Genomic DNA, 20460 nt, shown 5'->3' on the forward strand with positions numbered 1-20460 from the left:
TCCATACTTGAAAAAAAAATTATTAGAGACATTTATAAACATATATATTATAGTATAATGAATTAATGATTATTTAGTCATCCCTGATATAATTGAGTGGAGCTTGGAGACCAATAAATACATCATAGGAAATTAGTTAAAAGAATCTCTCAACGAATAATATAGTTGAGAATTTGATTTTTATTTGAGTCTAATAGTAATATAATACAAATATTGTAAATGTTATTGTTATATAATAATGAAATGTATAATAATAATTAGACAAATTATAGTTTTTATTATATTCATATTGATTGTATGAGTATGAAATATTGATATTTTTATATTGTAATATAAAGATTATATTTTAAATAAATAGTGTATATATTATAATTTTTTAAAATTTTCACGTGTATCGAAATATATTAGTACTTTTAAATAATAACAAAAAAAAGATGATATTGTGATCTTCGTTTTCTAACTCTTTTAATGGGTTAGAAAATTAAGCACACAATCACACCAAATTTTAAAAGTAAAACCATTGCATAGACTTTGAAATTATTAGTCTTTGTGGAAATTTTATATCAAGACAAAATAAGCTTGTATTTTCTGCGCTTTAGCCAAATGACAAATGATATGTATTCATATTAGTTCTAAGTAGACTTTTCAGTTTTCAACGGTATGATATCAATCCTAGAAAGACGTAGAAATACTCTAACGTGCAACAATTTTTTTTATTTCTAGGGGACACAAGTGCAAAGACTTGAAATTCGTAGTCATTGCAAAACATTCGTGTAAAGATAAATTAGTATTGCATTTCTCGTACTGTGATAAAATAGCACATCATATTTTTAGTGGGTTTAAATAATTATTTTTGTCCCTGTAAAATTAAGGATTCTGTTAGTACTTTAATAAAGATTTTTTTATTTATATTTTAGTGCTTGTAATTTTAATATTTGAATTTATGGTTTGCTATAAACTATCAATAGGTTATTATGTAATAGTGATGTTGGTAGTCTATTGATTTGTCCACAATATCAATAGTTTGACATGATATTATATGTAAAGTTTTTGGTAAATTGAATTTTTAAATTAAATTCTCATATGTTTAAAAGCCTTGTTTGTGTTAATTTTACATAAACTTTTTTCTAAGCATGGTGTGCTCGTTAAAGTGACAAACTCAAATACTTTTTATGGAAGCTCACGTATCATTTAATGAAATTACAAAAATTTCCTTGATAATGTAAAAAAAGAATCATAGTTATATTTTTTATTTATTAAAATTTTTAACATCATTTTTTTGTTGAATTATCTGATGAAATTTTAGTTATTACCACATGCTGCTACAATATGAAGTATATCTTCATGAACCTGTAATTAATATACGAAATCATTTTATTACACAATTATATGATTATTGATTTTTTTATTATATATTCTATTTTTTCCCTGAAGAATAGTAAGATTTTGTAAGAGTAATTTTTTAAAAGCCATGTCTTGATTGAAAAAATAAATAAATCACAACATATAAAAATATGAATAAATAATTGGTACAATAAAACATACAAACAAAAACAAGTTTAAATTGTTTATCACCATAGTGTAATAAAGAAATTTCCTTCAAAAATAGCTGTGAAAAAATACAATATTTCTGACGGAATAAATTTGGTGGAAAATATTTCGTCAGAAATATTTTTTTTGTAGTGATGGATTACTAAAAAAAATTAGTTTGTTAATGGAGTGATTATAATTTTCTTATTTATTAGTATAAAACAAAGCAAATATCAATGGAGAGGATGAGAGGGATAGAAAGTGTGGTGTTGGTGAGTAGAGGTTTCTTTAACCAAAAAGTTCGACACAAAGTTTCTAATTTTCTACCCCGTGCAAATCGTTGCTATAGTGTCTTTTGTTTTGCATTGACTTGGAAGTCAATTTATGCAAAGATGGAACGCAGATATCTCAAAGAAATTATTAAGGTTGTTACAACATTAGTTGCCATCGAAATTGATTTGCAGGTCATTATCAGAACATATGGCACTTAAGTTTTATTTTAGTTTAATTTTGTTATTGCCAACTTTGAAATTTGGTCCCCAATTTTTTTTCCTTGTAAATTTGATCTTTCCCCATCTTAACTTTTATTCATAATTAATTTGATATTTAATATTTAACAGAAATGGAGATGGCAACACTATTGGATCAATATTTTTTGTTAAATATTAGATGCATGAACAAAAATTATATTAGGAGATTTGTGCTCAAGTAGAGGAAATTAAAATATATAAACCTCGTATATGAGTCTTCGTATTTTAATTTTAAAAATAAAATTTTTTTAAAGAGAAAATTTACTTAATTTTTTGTCTTTGGATAAGTGAACGAGAATAAACAACTCTGTCGTTTAGCAATATTATCAGCGATATATATAAATCCTGCCGCAGGCTCCATCTTTCATACTTCACAATTTAAGAGAAAACTGATCACAGTAACCGATCTTTGTTTTACTCTTAGTCATTTCATATCAACAAAAATATAATGAGTTGTTATTTTCTGAAACTATTTTATGCACTTTTGCTGCTTTTATTGCATGCTGCAGGATCCATTCTTGGATTCAAAATCCTTCCCAATAGCGCAGAAATTAAGTGCATTGAGAGTGAGAGACAAGCACTCCTCAACTTCAAACATGGCCTCATAGATGTCTCTGGCATGCTCTCTACATGGAGGGACCATGACACTAACAGAGACTGTTGCAAATGGAAAGGCATTCAATGCAACAATAAAACTGGTCATGTTGTGACGCTTCATCTCCGTGGTCATGGTAGACAATATTTGATAGGTGAAATCAATATCTCTTCATTGATTTCCCTTGAAAATATTGAACACTTGGATCTCAGCTATAATTTGTTTGAAGGGAGTCATATCCCAGAATTCATGGGCTCGTTCACCAATTTAAGATATCTCAATCTCTCTGATTCTTCATTTGGTGGGAGTATTCCTTCTGATATTGGAAAGCTTACACATTTACTGTCTCTTGATCTAGGTAAGAATTTTTATCTCCAAGGAAAAATCCCTTATCAACTTGGAAACCTTACACATTTACAATATCTTGATCTAAGTGATAATGATCTAAATGGGGAACTCCCATATCAACTTGGAAATCTCTCACAGTTGAGGTATCTTGATCTTGCGGGGCAGAATTCATTTTCGGGAGCACTCCCTTTCCAGGTTGGGAAACTTCCTTTGTTGCACACTCTTGGACTTGGTGGCAATTTTGATGTGAAATCTAAGGATGCAGAGTGGTTGACTAATCTTTCTTCCTTGGCGAAACTTAAGCTAAGTTCACTACACAACCTTTCCTCTTCTCATCACTGGCTACAAATGATCAGCAAGCTTATTCCAAACTTAAGAGAGTTGAGGCTATTTGATTGTTCTCTTTCAGATACAAATATTCAATCTCTGTTTTATTCACCTTCCAACTTTTCCACTGCTCTTACCATCCTGGATCTTTCTTCAAATAAGCTCACATCCTCAACATTTCAACTGTTGTCAAACTTTAGCCTTAATCTTCAGGAGCTTTATCTTGGTGATAATAACATTGTTTTGTCATCTCCTCTCTGCCCAAACTTTCCTTCTCTTTTGATCCTTGACCTTTCCCATAATAATATGACATCATCAGTCTTTCAAGGTGGTTTCAACTTCAGCTCAAAACTTCAAAATCTTTATTTGAGAAGTTGTAGTCTTACTGATCGAAGTTTTCTTATGTCATCTTCTTTCAATATGAGTTCTTCATCTTCTCTTGTTTCCCTTGATCTCTCCTCAAATCTGTTGAAATCGTCAACTATATTTTACTGGCTCTTTAACTCCACCACCAATCTTCATAACCTCGTCCTTTATAATAACATGTTAGAAGGTCCCATTCCAGATGGATTTGGGAAAGTAATGAACTCTCTTGAAGTTCTTTACCTCCGCGACAACGAACTACAAGGCGAGATTCCATCTTTCTTTGGTAACATGTGCACATTGCAGAGTTTAGACCTCTCAAATAACAAGTTGAATGGGGAAATTTCTAGCTTCTTCCAAAATTCTTCATGGTGCAACAGAGACATATTTAAGAGGTTGGATTTATCTTATAACCGGTTGACTGGCATGTTACCTAAAAGCATTGGATTGCTATCAGAGTTGGAGTATCTTATCTTGGCTGGGAATTCTTTGGAGGGTGACGTCACTGAATCCCATCTTTCTAATTTTTCCAAATTAGAAATGTTGTCCCTATCAGAGAACTCGTTGTCTCTGAAATTGGTCCCGAGTTGGGTTCCTCCATTCCAATTAGAATACTTGGTAATCAGATCTTGCAAGTTGGGCCCCACCTTTCCTAGTTGGCTCAAGACTCAAAGTTCTTTGTTTGGTCTTGATATTTCTGATAACGGGATTAATGACTCTGTACCAGACTGGTTTTGGAATAACTTGCAATATATGGGAGATTTAAATATGTCTTTCAATTACCTCATTGGTGTAATTCCAAATATATCAGTGAAGCTTCCTATGAGACCGTCTATAATTCTGAATTCAAATCAGTTTGAGGGTAAAATTCCGTCATTTTTACTACAAGCTTCCGAGCTGATTCTCTCTGAAAATAATTTTTCAGATATGTTTTCATTCTTATGTGACCAAAGCACAGCTGCATATTTGGCCACTTTAGATGTATCACACAATCAAATAAAGGGGCAACTCCCAGATTGTTGGAAATCAGTAAAGCAATTAGTGATTCTTGATTTAAGCAGCAATAAATTGTCAGGGAAGATTCCTATGTCCATGGGCGCCCTAATTAATATGAATGCCTTGGTTTTACGAAACAATGGTTTAATGGGCGAGTTGCCTTCTTCTTTGAAGAATTGCAGCAGTTTAATTATGCTGGACCTGAGTGAAAATATGTTGTCGGGTCCAATACCATCATGGATTGGAGAAAGTATGCATCAATTGATAATCTTGAACATGCGAGGAAATCACCTCTCAGGAAATCTACCCATTCATCTCTGTTATTTGAAGCTTATTCAATTGTTGGATCTTTCAAGGAATAACTTGTCAAGTGGAATTCCATCATGCTTAAAGAATTTGACTGGAATGTCTGAACAGACCATCAACTCAAGTGACACTATGTCTCTTATATATGGGAATGGTAAGATTTACGTTGTATTTAATGGTTACATATTCGGAGGTTATACGCTTGACATAACATGGATGTGGAAAGGTGTGGAACGGGGGTTCAAGGATCCAGAGTTGGAGCTCAAAAGCATTGATCTTTCTTGTAACAATTTAATGGGTGAAATACCAAAAGAGGTCGGATATTTGCTTGGGTTAGTTTCTTTGAATCTATCAAGAAATAATTTGAGTGGAGAAATTCCTTCTCAGATTGGGAATTTAGGTTCACTAGAATCACTTGACTTGTCAAGAAATCACATCTCTGGGAGAATTCCATCTTCTCTTTCTGAAATTGATTATTTGGGAAAATTAGACTTGTCACACAACTCTCTTTCTGGAAGAATCCCATCAGGAAGACATTTTGAAACCTTTGAAGCCTCTAGTTTTGAAGGAAATATTGATCTTTGTGGTGAACAACTTAACAAAACTTGTCCTGGGGATGGAGATCAAACAACAGAAGAGGGTCAAGAACCACCAGTCAAAGGTGATGATTCTGTTTTCTATGAGGGATTATACATGAGCTTGGGGATTGGATACTTCACTGGATTTTGGGGCTTATTAGGGCCATTACTACTGTGGCGTCCTTGGAGAATTGCTTACATCAGGTTTCTGAACAGATTAACAGACTATGTATATGTATGGTTATGGTGAATGTGGGAAGTGTTGCTAATCGCTCCAAGGCAAAAAGGTATGTTCTAGATTTTATTTTTCTGGTTCATGGTTTATGTTTTGACTTTGTTTTATATCAACATATCAAAAATTGTTTTACCTATAAAAAAAGGTAATATGTATTTCGAACAGAAAGCTCATGTTAACCGTAAACCAATTGATAGAAGTTAATAATTTATTTCTTCATCCAATTGAGATTTTTTTTTGGTTTTGTTTAAAAGAAATTGTTTCCTACCTAGCTGCAACATATGGCACTCTTAATTTATTGTGTCATTTTTTGTGTCTTCCTTACGAAATTCCCTATTTTGACTCTTAATGAGTGATGAATTAAGTTACTGAAAGCTTTTTCTCATAGAAAATTTGGGAAATAGTTATTATTCTCAAATCACATATTCTTCCATTTTCACATCTTTTTATGATGCAACCATCTACACTTTAAGAGCGATTTCTTGTAACATATTTTAGTTCCTATGTACTGTTTCTGCAATTCTGCATATATGACTACCTTGTTCTATGGCCCATGCTTCTCTTATACATGTTACTACATTTTACTCAAAGGCAATGATTACTATAATTTTTTGAAACAGATACAGTTTGTTTCGATTCCTTAACACCACCAACTCCTGCCCAATCCCTCAACTGCAAACACAATTCCCCTGTTAACTATGCCAAATATGAAGTGCTTGTTGTTACAATATTATCATATACAGGGTCAAAGCTAGGAATTCACTTAGAGGGGCCAAGAAAAATAATAATAATTCAAATTTTTACAGTATAAAAAATATAAAAATATTTTATATATATATATATATATATATATATATATATATATATATATATTAGTTTTTTGAGTTATAAGATTGAGTTTATGATTAAATAAAGAAGGAAGGAGAGACATGATGAATTTGAATCTCTTTTACTAAAAAATAATAATAAACTAATAGTTAATATTTGAATAAAAAAAACTGGATATTTGTTATAAAGAAAAAATATACAACTATATTAAGCATAAAGACGTTACTGTCTAATTAATTTTATCAGAAAGAAATAGATACATTACTTTCTTCCTAATTATTACCAACATAAACTCGTTCAAATATATTTATTATAACTACTACTTAAACTCATCACAAATTAGACAATCAATCATTTCATACACAAGTGGATATATTTATTGGTTTATAAACCAATAAATATTATAGGTGAAACAATTTAAGTCAATCTTATCGGTGAAAAAATTATTCAATAATATTATTAAATATAACTTTTACTTAAACTATTTAAATCTATGAGTATTTTTAGAATAAAATTTTAGTTTATGACATTTTTAATTAAAATAGTTAACTTAATTATTTTTATTGATTTTGATGAATTAATTATTTATTTTTTAAATATCTGAATAGAAGTGCTATATGAGAAAAAAAAACAATTAGATATGTAAAATGATTTTTCATAATTATACATGTACACTTCAACGTTACAATTACTTTATTATTATCTTTAATTTCTGCTTATCTCATTTTACTATCACACTATCATATTATATTACCTATTATATCTACACTTCTCTTTTTTTCTTTTTGTCTCCCCAAGTTTCAACTAACATGACATGTATTATTTTTCAATATATTTTTTTTCCATAAATTTTAAGGGGACCGTAGTTCTTTTAACATGGTATTTTAAATACACTTTGTGAAAAACTTTGGGGCCATGGTCCCTGCATGTATACTTCCATTTTCAATTTTATATAAACAAATATAATTCAGTTTTTTATCTTGTAATCCACCACATTAATTGTTGTAAAAAAAAATGATGATTGTTGCAGATGTGCCGCACGCTTCTGATCAGAGAAGAAAGCATTGTTGGCTGCTACAAGTGCGAAATATTTCTTTAGTAAAGGAGTTTACAATGTTTTGTATTTAAGTAATGAACTGCAAAATCTTGTCTCCGGAAACTTGGTATGATATTGTTGTATTTTATTGTATAATATATTTGTAATGCTGTTTATTTTTCATTAATGTGCTTACATCTGTGAAATCTAAAATTTGACCACTTCATATTTCATCTTCATCAATGCCTTCTGCTATATTTGCATCCTTGTGTTAGACCCCTTCAGTACATGCACTTTTGGTTCGCCAAAAGTTGCAAGCAGAGCATTAAAATTTGCATGAAGCTAGTGTTAGGTTGCTGGTCTTATCACATTAAAATTAAGCCTTGGAGACTTCAACAACCACATCCATGATTCCATATTCTACTCAAAACTGTTTATATATGAAATATTAAGGAACCAAACATTAATATTTATAGCCAAATTAAAAACACTATATGCAAAATTAAGCATTGATAGCGGTCCCAGCAGCTTGGAGACTTCAACAACCCATCCATCACTCAAAAACCAACATTCATTTTCCAATCCTCTCATCTCGCCATTCTAATTCACTTGGAACACATTTTCGGCAAACACCATTTATTTTATTTTTCTACTCGAAAACTAAGATTATACGAAGACTGAGTTTTCGTTTGGAGTATAGCTTATTCCAAGTCAACATAACCTTGTTTTAGTACATTAAATTCCAACTACTCGTTCAATCCTCCATTTTTTTTTTTCACGTGGCCGCGAGTCTCTCTTAGCTGGCACATTACAGTTGACTTTGTTTGGTTCTGTGAAGAAATGTGATGTGATGTGATTATTTAGGAATATTTTGTTTTAATTTATCATAGTAAAATTTAAATTAATATCTTGAAAGAAATAAATTATAATATTTATTATGATTTTTTAATTAAAAATTATTATATATGTTATGAATTTTGTTTACATTGAAGTCGAAATTAAACTTTTTTTACAGCATCAATTTTTATTTTTATAAACAAGACATTAAAGTCGTAATAATTTTATTTTATACGACTCAAAATCTTAACAAAAATTCATATGATTTTAAAGTCCTATTTTAATTTTTTTTGCACATAATGTATTTTTTTTAATCATAAATAATTTTTTATTTTAATTATTCGATAAATTAATGTATGTTTTCTCTTTTTTAGTTTTATTTAATATTTTTTATATTGTTTTATCTAATATTTTTATATTATTTTATTTATTATATTTTTTATATTCAATATTTTTTATATTATTTACTAATGTTAAGGATTAATATTTATTTTGTAAATTATAAATTATTAATATTATTTGATAAATTATAGCTTAATTTTATTTTTTAATATTAATAACAAAACATTTTAATATTTTTGTTAAAGAAATGTATGGTAGGTTTTTTTTATTTAAAATTAAGTCTTTTGTATTATTTTTTTTAATTTATAAAACAAATAATAATTCTTAATTAACATCAGTAAAAAAATATAAAAATATATATTAAATAAATAATATACAAATATTTTTTAAAAATTATATAAAACCATATAAAAATATAGAAAATATTAAATAAAACTAAAAAAAGAACCCATACATTAATTCATTAAATATTTAAAGTAAAGAAATATTTATGATTTAAAAAATGCATGCAAAACAATTGAAATAGTAAAATAATTTACAACTTTAATAAAAAAAACTTCTTTTATGACTTTAGAGTGTGAAAAAAAACTCTTAAAACTTTGACATTGTATTTAAAAAAATGAAAAAATGAAAGTCGTAAAATTTGTTAGAAGTTCATAGTAAAAAAATTGTAACAGATCTCACAACTTTCAATTCAAAAGTTGAAACATTTGTTAAAACTTATTTCTTTTGGGATATTAATTTAAATTTTATCTGCAAATGATAAATTTGAAAAAATAAATTATCCTTGATTGGTCGTTGGTCCTTTTGAGTCTCATGAAGTCCCAAGAGCTTTAAGACTCGATGCGTGTTTGATTTAGTATTGGAGAATTGATCTTGAATACATTTTCATTTATTTTGTTTCACGTTAAAGAAGAATTCAGAAAATTAATTTTGAGTTGTTAATTGATTCTAGGTTGAAACAACTTTGAATAGGTATTAGATCCAAAATTTTGTATTAAATTTTACTTCTAACTTTATTTTATAATAAAATATCCAAATATAAATCGCATCATTTCAAAATTAATTTTACGCTATCTCTGGTTGTGCCCAGGATTTTCATTTGTATTAAATTGAAACTCTTTGCAAACATGATTTATTTGGTTTTTTCTAGTTCATATATCTATTTTATGGTTTTAGCTTTTCTCTTTAAAATGTATTTTGTAATTTGTAAACCTTCATACTTCAGCGAAGGTGGATAATCAGTTTTAGCAAGTAGTTGACTGAAATGAAATAATATTGAATAAATTAATTTGAACAAATAAAATTAATAAACTAAATAATTTTTCAATTAAAAAAGAATACACCTTTATTATAGTAATAGAATTATATAGTTTCTATCTTTTAGAACTTACATATATAATTGATATTTGTATCCCAAAAACTTTAGAAACCATAATCGCATAAATTAGCCAAATAAATCTTGCAAATGAGTTTGTTAATGGATTACTAAAAAAATTAGTTTGTTAATGGGGTGATTATAATTTGCTCATTTATTAGTATAAGACAAAGCAAATATCATCTATGGAGAGAATGAGAGGGATAGAAAGTATGTTGTGGGTGAGTAGAGGTTTCTTTAGCAAAAAAGTCAGACACAAAGTTTCCAATTTTCTACCCCATGCAAAACGTTGCTATAGTGTCTTTTGTTTTGCATTGACTTGGAAGTCAATTTATGCAAAAGATGGAACGCAGATATGTCAAAGAAATTATTAAGGTTGTTACAACATTGCCATCGAAATTGATTTGTAGGTAATTATATATCAGACAATATGGCACTTAAGTTTTATTTTAGTTTAATTTTGTTATTGCCAAATTTGAAATTTGGCCCCCTAGTTTTTTTTCTTGTGAATTTGGTCTTTCCCCCATTTTAACTTTTGTTCATAATTACACAATTTTACTCCATATTTATTTTTCGATATCTCCTTCATTGCCAAACTTTTTTTTTTCGGACATAATTTACTCTTTCTCCTATTTATAAGATCTTCCAATAAAGCTACACCTTCAAAAGTGCTTATGATATGGTATGCTTAATTTCTCAATCTCTATTAATAGATAGATAGGAGTTAGAACAGTTGAATGAGATGTGATAACATCTCAAAACTTTTTTTTAATAAAAAATTTAACAAGAAATAATAATATCTGATTTATTTAATAAAAAATTTATTTATAAATAATATTAGATTTTAAAAAATAAAAAATAAAATTAAATATTTTGATCGACCCAAACTGTTCAAAAAAAGTTGATTTGGGTTACGTTTTATTTTTTATTTTCTTAAAAAACCTAACCAAACTAACTCATTCAAATTTAATTAGATTATATCATGAGTTTAACTAAACCTAATTCAAACAACTCACTTACATTCCTAAATTGAAGGCCAAAAGGTGCCCTGGAAACTTCATTTGACCAAATTAGGCAACCCCGACAACTACTCAACATTCCATTAATTGATAGGGAGTACTGTTGATCAGTTGTATAGGACTGTAGATATCCTAAATTGAGAAATTTAAGTTTATTTATGGAAGATAAAGGTTTTTGTCATGGGTTGAGGTGATCTTCTAATCGGGGTTGTGTCTAGAAGTTTGAGTTGTTAGGAGTTGAAAAGCAATGTCTAGATAAATACTAGGTCCCGATATATCATTGAAGCTTTTTTTTATGCTCATTCAACCCTGCTCTTAGACATTAACAGTAAATAATTTATTTATTAGTAAAAATCAGAAGAATGCAGGGGAGAATGAATATGATACGACTTACCAGTAGGAATAGGACTTCTTAGAACACCTGAGAAGTGTAATGTTAATGTAGAACCAGAATACAGTTTCGTGGGAATCAATTTTCAATTTCACATGAATGTAGGTAGCGAACTAGTAATTATTATAATTTCGAAAACAAAAGTTGTCAGAAGATCATCAGCATGTTCTCACTTATACAAATTCAATCGTTGGCACAAAAAAACAAATTCCTGTTCAATTTCCATTCCATGTCTGGAGCAAAAGTACTTCCGCAACAGCAATGGGAACAAAATAGCGTGCATAATGCAAAAGGGTATTAATGACTGCTACAATTTTGTAATCTGCAGCATATAGCAAAGCTTTGGAGGATGCTATTGCTGTTCTTATCAAAATAGCAATGCGTATTGATTCTTGGGATTGTAATTTCTTTTTGCTTGATTAGTACCTTTTTGTGCTGAGAATTTCTTCCTCTCAATACTTGGCAAAAGTTTACATTGTGTTGAGAATTTCTTCCTCACAATAATAACAAGATTGATTGTTGACAATTTGGCAACTCTTATTTTAATCTATGATAACATATTCTGATCCACGTGAGTTAAGGGAGAAAGATTAATTAAAATTTAGGTGTGCTCTATAGTAATAGGATTTGGTGCTCTGTTTTATTCAAATTCAGGTGAAAAGTTCATGATGTGACATTTTGTTGTTAGGTCCAATCCAATATTGTTCTAGAGGGTTCTAGTAGTTTCGGTGATGTCTTATGTGTTTTACAACTTCTGTTTTTATTTTATATTTTCGCTTCTCTGAACTTGTCTTGGTTTTTAACTCAAACGAGATGACTTATTTATATTTAAAAGAGAAAAAATTCTTATCTGCTCAGTTACAGACATTGGTTATGATATCTACTGTGAATAATAAATTCAGTTATCAAGATGATTTTGTATGCTCTTTTTCCAATCTACTCTTCATGTCTTATCAATAAATATTCTGGAAAGGGATATCACATAGATGCCAAGCATTTTAATTGCATAATTTTAACATCATGTTTTAGAGTTGACTCTTTTTGTTATATTTTTCCCAGTGCAAGTAAACCTCCCGGAAAGAGCAATAGAGCAATATTTTGTTTCCACAAAATAAAAACCATATATATGACAGAAAGGTTTTTTTTTCTTTATTTGGAGCTAAGGATAGTATGACAAAAGTTTCTGTAACAAAGTGTAAAATTCGTAAGCTCTTTGATATTAGACCTTAAAAATGGTTGGACAAGAAATAAAACGAAGTGAAGATAGCTGGATGTTAGACCAACTTCATTTGCACACCTTTGTTGATAAGAAGTATAGCTGAATCAAGGTAGAGCCGTAGAGGACGAGGAGAACCTCAATAGACAGCTATGACACCAGCATGTTGATGTAATAATAGTCTAATTTGCACTGAACACTTTGATGATAAAAACAAAAGCATTTTTAATTATTCAATTACGAACAAATCAGTGTAATTAAAGAGAAATGCTAATGTAATTATAATCATTATTTTGTAGGTTGTAAAGCGAGTATTTAAATTTTCCAGGCTTAAATAAGTAGTCGGAACATACTAGCCTTTGGGAATATCAACTTAAATTGTATCTCCAAATGATAAATTTTAAAAGAAAAAAATATCCTTGATCAACAGTTTTGAGATTTCTTATGTGTTAGGTTGACGCTGGAAAATTAAAGAAGAATATAAAATTGATTTTAATTTCATAATTGATTCTAAGTTAAAATATCTTTAAATAATTTCAGTATTGGATCCAAAATTTTATAATAAATTTTACTCCTAATTTAATTTTATAATAAAATATACAAATATAAATTATATCATTTCAAAATCAATTTTATTAACACTCAACGAAGCATACACTTCAACAACCCATCCCTCGCGCAAACCAACATTCATTTCCTAACTCTTTCATTATTATCTCGAGGTTGTGCCCAGAATTTTCATTTGAATTAATTTAGAACTCTTTGTAAACACGATTTATTTGGTTTTTCTACTTTGTACATCTATTTTATCGTTTTAATTTTTCTCTTTAAAATGTATTTTGTAATTTTAAAACCTTCCAACTTCAGCAAAGGCGGATAATCAGTTTTAGCAAGTAGTAAACTGAAATTAAATAACACTGAATAAATTAATTTGAATAAATAAATTAATAAACTAAATAATTTGTCAATTATAAAAGAATGCATCTTTATTATAGTAATGGAGTTATATAGTTTCTATCTTTTAGAACTTACATATATAATTGGTATTTGTATTCCAAAAAGTTTACAAATCATAATCGCATAAATTAGCCAAAAGAAATCCTGCAAATGAGTTTGTTAATGGATTACTAAAAGACAGCAAATATCATCTATGGAGAGAATGAGAGGGATAGAAAGTGTTATGGGTGAGTAGAGGTTTCTTTAGCAAAAAATTTCGACACAAAGTTTCCCATTTTCTACCACATGCAAAACGTTGTTATAGTGTCTTTTGTTTTGCATTGACTTGGAAGTCAATTTATGCAAAGAAGGAACACAGATATGTCAAAGAAGTTATTAAGGTTGTTACAACATTGCCATCGAAATTGATTTGGAGGTCATTATTAGATACTGTGTTATTGCCAAATTTGAAATTTTATTTTATTTTAGTTTAATTTGTTATTGCCAAATTTGAAATTTGGTTTCCCATTTTAACTTTTGTCCGTAATTAATTTGATATTCAATATATAACAGAAATAGAGACGGCAATACGGTTACATCAATATTTTTGTAAAATATTAGAAATGAACAAAAATTATATTAGGAGATTTGTGCGCAAATTGAGAAAACGAATAGTTTATCTATACCATATACATACAAATAGATGTGCTCACAGCAGGTAACTCTACTATATAACAATTAACTATATTTTCTGATAAAAAATAATACAAATCGACTTTTAGGATCATATTAAATTCATGCAAAGTGAACAAGTAGAATTTGATCATAACCGCGATATGTTAATGGAATCAAAGTTATAAAAGAAGAAGAAACAATAAAGAGAATACTCAAATTATTATCCAAATTCAACTTATTCTAGTTATCTATTACATATATGACTTCTTATTTACAAGAAAGATCTTGTTAACCGGTACTCTCAGGGCAAAATTAAGCTTGGGTCCAAACATTAATATTTATAGCCAAATTAAAAACACTATATGCAAAATTAAGCATTGATAGCAGTCCCAGCAGCTTGGAGACTTCAACAACCCATCCATCACTCAAAAACCAACATTCATTTTCCAATCCTCTCATCAAGCCATTCTAATTCACTTGGAACACATTTTCGGCCAACACGATTTATTTTATTTCATTTAGAATACCAACTATATATAAGTGAAATTACATTACGGAGAGCATTTTGTAAACCTTGAGTGGATCGGATGATCAGTTTTAGCAATTAGTTGAGTGGAATCAAATATTGAATGAGTTAATTAAAAAACTTAAAATAAAAATGTTTTCATTCCGAAATAGAAAATTGCGCTGATTATACCTTTTCTTAGGTCTGCTATGATTCTGACATTAAATACTAAGTACACTAGCTAACAAAACTCATATATATATATATATATATATATATATATATATATATATATATATAATCTTTTTCAATTACAAATGCTTCATGACTACACAAGGAATGGCTCATTGTGGCTACACAAGGTTATTTATCCAACATTGTGGTCAAAACAAAGGATTGCATTTGATCTGGATAGGATATTTTGGATGCTTTGAAGGTAGAAATGTACTGATTAATGTATTATATGGGTTGAAATCATTGTGGGTTTCAACAAGTGAAATAAACCATCTGCACCTCCTTTTATTTTCTTTTTTGGGAACACAGCAGCTGCAACAACGCACCCTCCCTTTTAGTCTCTTTCTTCAAAACATAGCATCTGCAACCAACGCTGTGACACACGAAGGGCAAGTGGTGAACACCATAACCACTTGCTAATGAGGACTTCTATACCCTAACTTGGTATACCCCTGAAGTTCTAATTAACCGAGTTAGAACAAAAAATCCTTTGACAGCTTAAGTATTTCACCAAGACCATGACTCTATGTGAAGAAAGCATAACCTAGGTATTGTGAAGTTTTTAAGAATGCTTGACAATTTATGACTAAAGATTCTGAAGTTTTTATTTTTTAATGTATCATTAAACTTTATCAGATGTCAAATTAAAATGAGGGAAATCTAATTAAAATGCATACTTCAAACACTAAAAATGCTGAAGTCGACTGATATCCAGAATACAGATTGATAGTTATTGTTCTGCAAGTACATTTAATTGGGAGGTTCTCTGTATACTTGAGAGGTGATGTATTTCTTCTGACTTCTGGGTTTGCAGAAATTTTTCTATTATTTCTTTATGTTCTTGTTTATTCTTAATGGTCAAGCAAAACGGTTTTCTGTATTTCGAATAAAGGTATTCCTAGAAAGCCTCAATAGAGGGAACAGGGGCATTGGAGCAGTAGAACCTATAATTTCTGTCCAAATAAATTACAATAAAGCAATACTTTTGGCATTATGAATTTAATACTATGAATAATATGATAGGTAATTGCTGTTTTTATTAAGACACTTTTAATGGAGTGGGAAATGCATGGTATTTTTTTTCCTGTCACCAACGAAATTTGCTAGTTGATAGCAACGGACTAATTCCTTTTGAACATCATACAGATCACAAACGGCATTGGAGCAGTAGAACCTATAATATCTGTCTAAATAAATTGTAACCAAGCAATAATTTTGGCATATTAATTGAATGCGATGAATAATATGGTTGGTAATTGCTGTTTTTAATAGACACCTTTAAATTATATTAAACCCAAAATGATACAACAATAAACTGGACATACCCACAACTAGAGAAAATCAAAAGTCTCCCTAATGCAAGAAGACTTATATCAAAATGTTAAAACAAATGTAACAGGTGTGCTTGTCTATACATAAGAAACTTAATCTTGCTAATAATTTCTATTATAGAAAATTGATAATCTTTAAAATTAGTTTGTTCCTAGACAGTCAGATGCAATAGACTGTAATTGTTATAGTCAGACAACGGAAAGGAACCAAATCTCGAATGTGAGCCCAAACTTGGAGAGATTTCCGACAAGAAAAGAAGAAATGAGTATTTAACTCAGCCTCATTTTTATTTGAGCATCAACATGACTAATTTCTTTTAAAATATCGAGATCATCCAAATAAATTTTGTTTCTTTTCGTAAAGTCTTTCTTAGACACATGGTCATTAAGGATTATTAGGCATGATTGCAATTGAATGGTCGGTAATTGTCAATGGAAAAAAATATATATTGATGGATAAATTAATGATAACTTAGTTAAGATTGTCACGAGATCAAGTCAATGTGTAGTGCATAGAATCATCATAAGAAAATATAATGGTTCATCATTTTGGAATTCAAAATGTATTGTGGGGAGTTGTTGGAGATTTCAAATCATGACCAGAAAAAGTAAGTAGTAATTGTAAGTCATGATCTAATAGAAGGATCCCTACAACTTTATATAAACTGTCTATTAACTTTAAGATGTATCTAATTTCTTGTGCTCCATATTTTAGGAAGATAATAAATCAAATACAAACTTATTATATCTTATATTTTATCTTTTACATTTAATTTCAGCCTTTATTATTTTCCTTTATTGTCTTTTTTTTACTACTTTAATTTCTTGTTTTCATTTCATATACTTTTCATTTACATTTCAAACCTTTGTCTTTTACACAATCCTATCTTCTACATTCTTCTTCATTCACCTAAACCTAATTTCTTTTAGGACTGGTTTGAGAACCCATAATCAAGAAGCATATTCCCCCTTCTTGCACAAATCGTTTGATTATTCTGGCCTTTCCAGATCTTGTTGAGATAAGACTAGGGAAAACATATTTCGTCTGATTTTGAATTTTTAAGCGACATCAATGATAAAATTGTTTTTACTTTTATTTTAAATGAGAATTATAGTAATTATAGCAATTCTTGACATCAATTCCTGATATCTAGCCTTACCTACAGTTGAAGCTCCAAGTCAATCATAGTCTCGGCTTCTAAAAACTCTCATGTAAAGTAAAAACTCTTGCAGACCTTTCATGTCATGTGTTCCACCAAATGATATACGTACATGTCCTGTCAGATTCTCTTTGCAATTGCCTTGCCATAGAAGCAGCAGTTTAACATAATTACGCTCTTAGATGAGATCATTTAAATTGTATTAGAAAAAATGGGTGTGCAGACCAACGAGATGCAAATGTTTTGGGATTTTGGCAGTGCATATGAAAATAGTAAATAAGTTGAAACTCAACGGCTGGTAGAAACAAATGAAAAAAAAAATCGGACGTATCTCAAAATAGGAAACTCCGTCTTCAGTGGCTCCAAAAGCCTTGGAAATTGAGAGAGAGAAAGTTTTGCAGTTTTTAACAGCATAAAACTTAAATTTGATTTTGAAATGTACTTTGTTGTTCAATCATCACAAATGATGTTATTAAATATTAAATGGACATTTCATTATTCTTTCCAAATATTAGGAACAAATAAGATATGAAGCAAAAATGAGAAGCAAATTATTTAATAAATATATATATATATATATATATATATATATATAATATTTTTTTAGGTATAAGATCGACTTTATGATTAAATAATGAAGGAAGGAGACAAATGATAAATTTGAATCTCTTTTACTAACAAAAAAATAATAAACTTACAGTTAATATTTGAATAAAAAAACTTAATATTTTTTATAAAAAACTATACAACTATATCAACCACAAACACATTACTATCTAATTAATTGTATCATTTATATGAAAAATAAATAGATACATTTTTTTCTTCCTAATTATTACAAACATAAACTCTTTCAAATATATTAATTATAGATTTATAGAAGAAACAAATAGATGCATTTCTTTTATGCTCTTTATTGTGAAGTTTACAAATTAGACAATCAATCATTTCATACAAAAGTGGATATATTTATTGATTTGTTAACAATTTAAGTCAATCTTATAGGTGAAAAAAATTATTCAGTAATATTATCAAATATAACTACTACTTAAACTATTTAAATATATGCGTATTTCTAGAATAAAATTTTAATTTATGACATTTTTAATTAAAATAGTTAACTTGATTATTTTTATTGATTTTGATGAATTAGTTATTTATTTTTTAAATATATAAATAAAAGTAATATATCAAAAAAGAAAAAAGTAATTAGATATATAAAATGATTTTCGATAATTATATATGTACACTTCCTCATTACAAATACTTTATTATTATCTTTAATTTCTTTTTATCTCACTTTATACTATCACCCTATCACATTATATTACCTATTATACCTTCACTTCTCTTTCTTTTTTCCTTTTGTCTCCCTAAGTGTCAACTAACATGGCATGTATTATTTTTCAATATTTTTTTCCATAAATTTTAAGGGGACCGTAATTCTTTTAACATGGTATTTTAAATACACTTTGTGAAAAACTTGGGGGCCATGGTCCCTGCATGTATATACTTCCATTTTCAATTTTATATAAACAAATATAATTCTGTTTATATCTTGGAATACACCACATTAGTTGTTGTACGAAAAAAATGCTGATAAGTGCAAGATATTTTTTAGTATTACAGTTTACAATATTTTGTATTTAAGTAATGAATTGCAAAATCTTGTTTCCAGGGACTTTCTATGATTTGATTGGATTTAACTTGTAATCCACGGTTAACTCTTTGGCAAATATATCAAATTTATCAAGTAGTAAAATAATGAAAAGTCCGAGTGTAGAATCCACAGGGACTTCGTTTGTACTTAGATTAATGTAAATCCAATTTAAAAACAATAAATTAAAATAAATATAAAAAAATATAGTAGATAAGATAAAGATTTAAAGATGAAAATAAAAGATTTAAATTAAAAGATCATAAAGATAAAATATAAAGGAAATAAAATTAAAAGATAAGAAAAATAAAAGATAAAAAAATACTGATTTTATATAAACAAATATATTTATGTCTATATCTTGTAATCCACCACATTAATTTCTGTACAAAAAAATGTTGATTGTTGCAGATGTGCTGCACGCTTCTGATCAGAGGAGAAATCATTGTTGGCAGCTACAAGTGCGAGATATTTCTTTAGTATAGGAGTTTACAATGCTTTGTATTTAAGTAATGAACCGCAAAATCTTGTTTCCAGAAACTTAGTATGATGTTGTTGTATTTTATTTGATAATATATTTGTAATGCTGTTTATTTTTCATTATTGTGCTTGGATCTGTGATATCTAAAATTTGACCACTTCATATTTCATCTTCAACAATGCTTTCTACTATAGTCTCCTAGTGCAGCAATACTTACTGTGAATCAAATTTGTGCATGAGAAGAAGAATGCAAGATATCCTATTTGTTCCTACTAACTATCAATATATTTGCACCCTTGTGTTAGACCCCTTGTGTACTTGCACTTTTGCTTCGCCAAATGATGCAAGCAGAGCATTAAAATTTGCATCAAGCTAGTGTTAGGTTGCTGGTCTTATCACATTTTATGAATTTATCTCACAATTATCATGAAGATAGACAAGGGATCTGTAAATGAAATTCACCCAATGAATGCTAATTTTACTTTTGAAAAACTTAGTTTGTTTTCTTGTCTTTGAACAGGAATTAACAACATATTCGTATAGTCGTACTATCATCACTGTTCCTGATCTTCATTTTATTGAGTTGTTTCATATCAGCAAAAATATAATGACCAATAGTTGTTTTC

At 28.7% G+C, this 20460-nt stretch overlaps 1 protein-coding gene across 2 annotated transcripts; it reads left to right on the plus strand.

The window, feature by feature from the left end:
* The first annotated feature begins 2448 nt into the window (after positions 1–2448).
* LOC114388959 (receptor-like protein EIX2) lies at positions 2449–19789 on the plus strand. 2 transcript variants are annotated; one of them, XM_028349515.1, is made up of 2 exons: positions 2449–5860; positions 19765–19789. In XM_028349515.1, exon 1 carries the CDS (start codon positions 2509–2511, stop codon positions 5821–5823), a length of 3315 nt encoding a protein of 1104 aa, XP_028205316.1. In that variant the 5' UTR covers positions 2449–2508; the 3' UTR covers positions 5824–5860; positions 19765–19789. The 2 variants fall into 2 exon arrangements, with proteins under 2 accessions (XP_028205316.1, XP_028205315.1); XM_028349514.1 differs by lacking the exon at positions 19765–19789 and adding an exon at positions 7667–7911.
* The last annotated feature ends 671 nt before the right edge of the window (positions 19790–20460 follow it).

The sequence above is a fragment of the Glycine soja genome, chromosome 16 (assembly GCF_004193775.1).
Source record: "Glycine soja cultivar W05 chromosome 16, ASM419377v2, whole genome shotgun sequence".
NCBI classification, from domain to species: Eukaryota; Viridiplantae; Streptophyta; class Magnoliopsida; order Fabales; family Fabaceae; genus Glycine; species Glycine soja.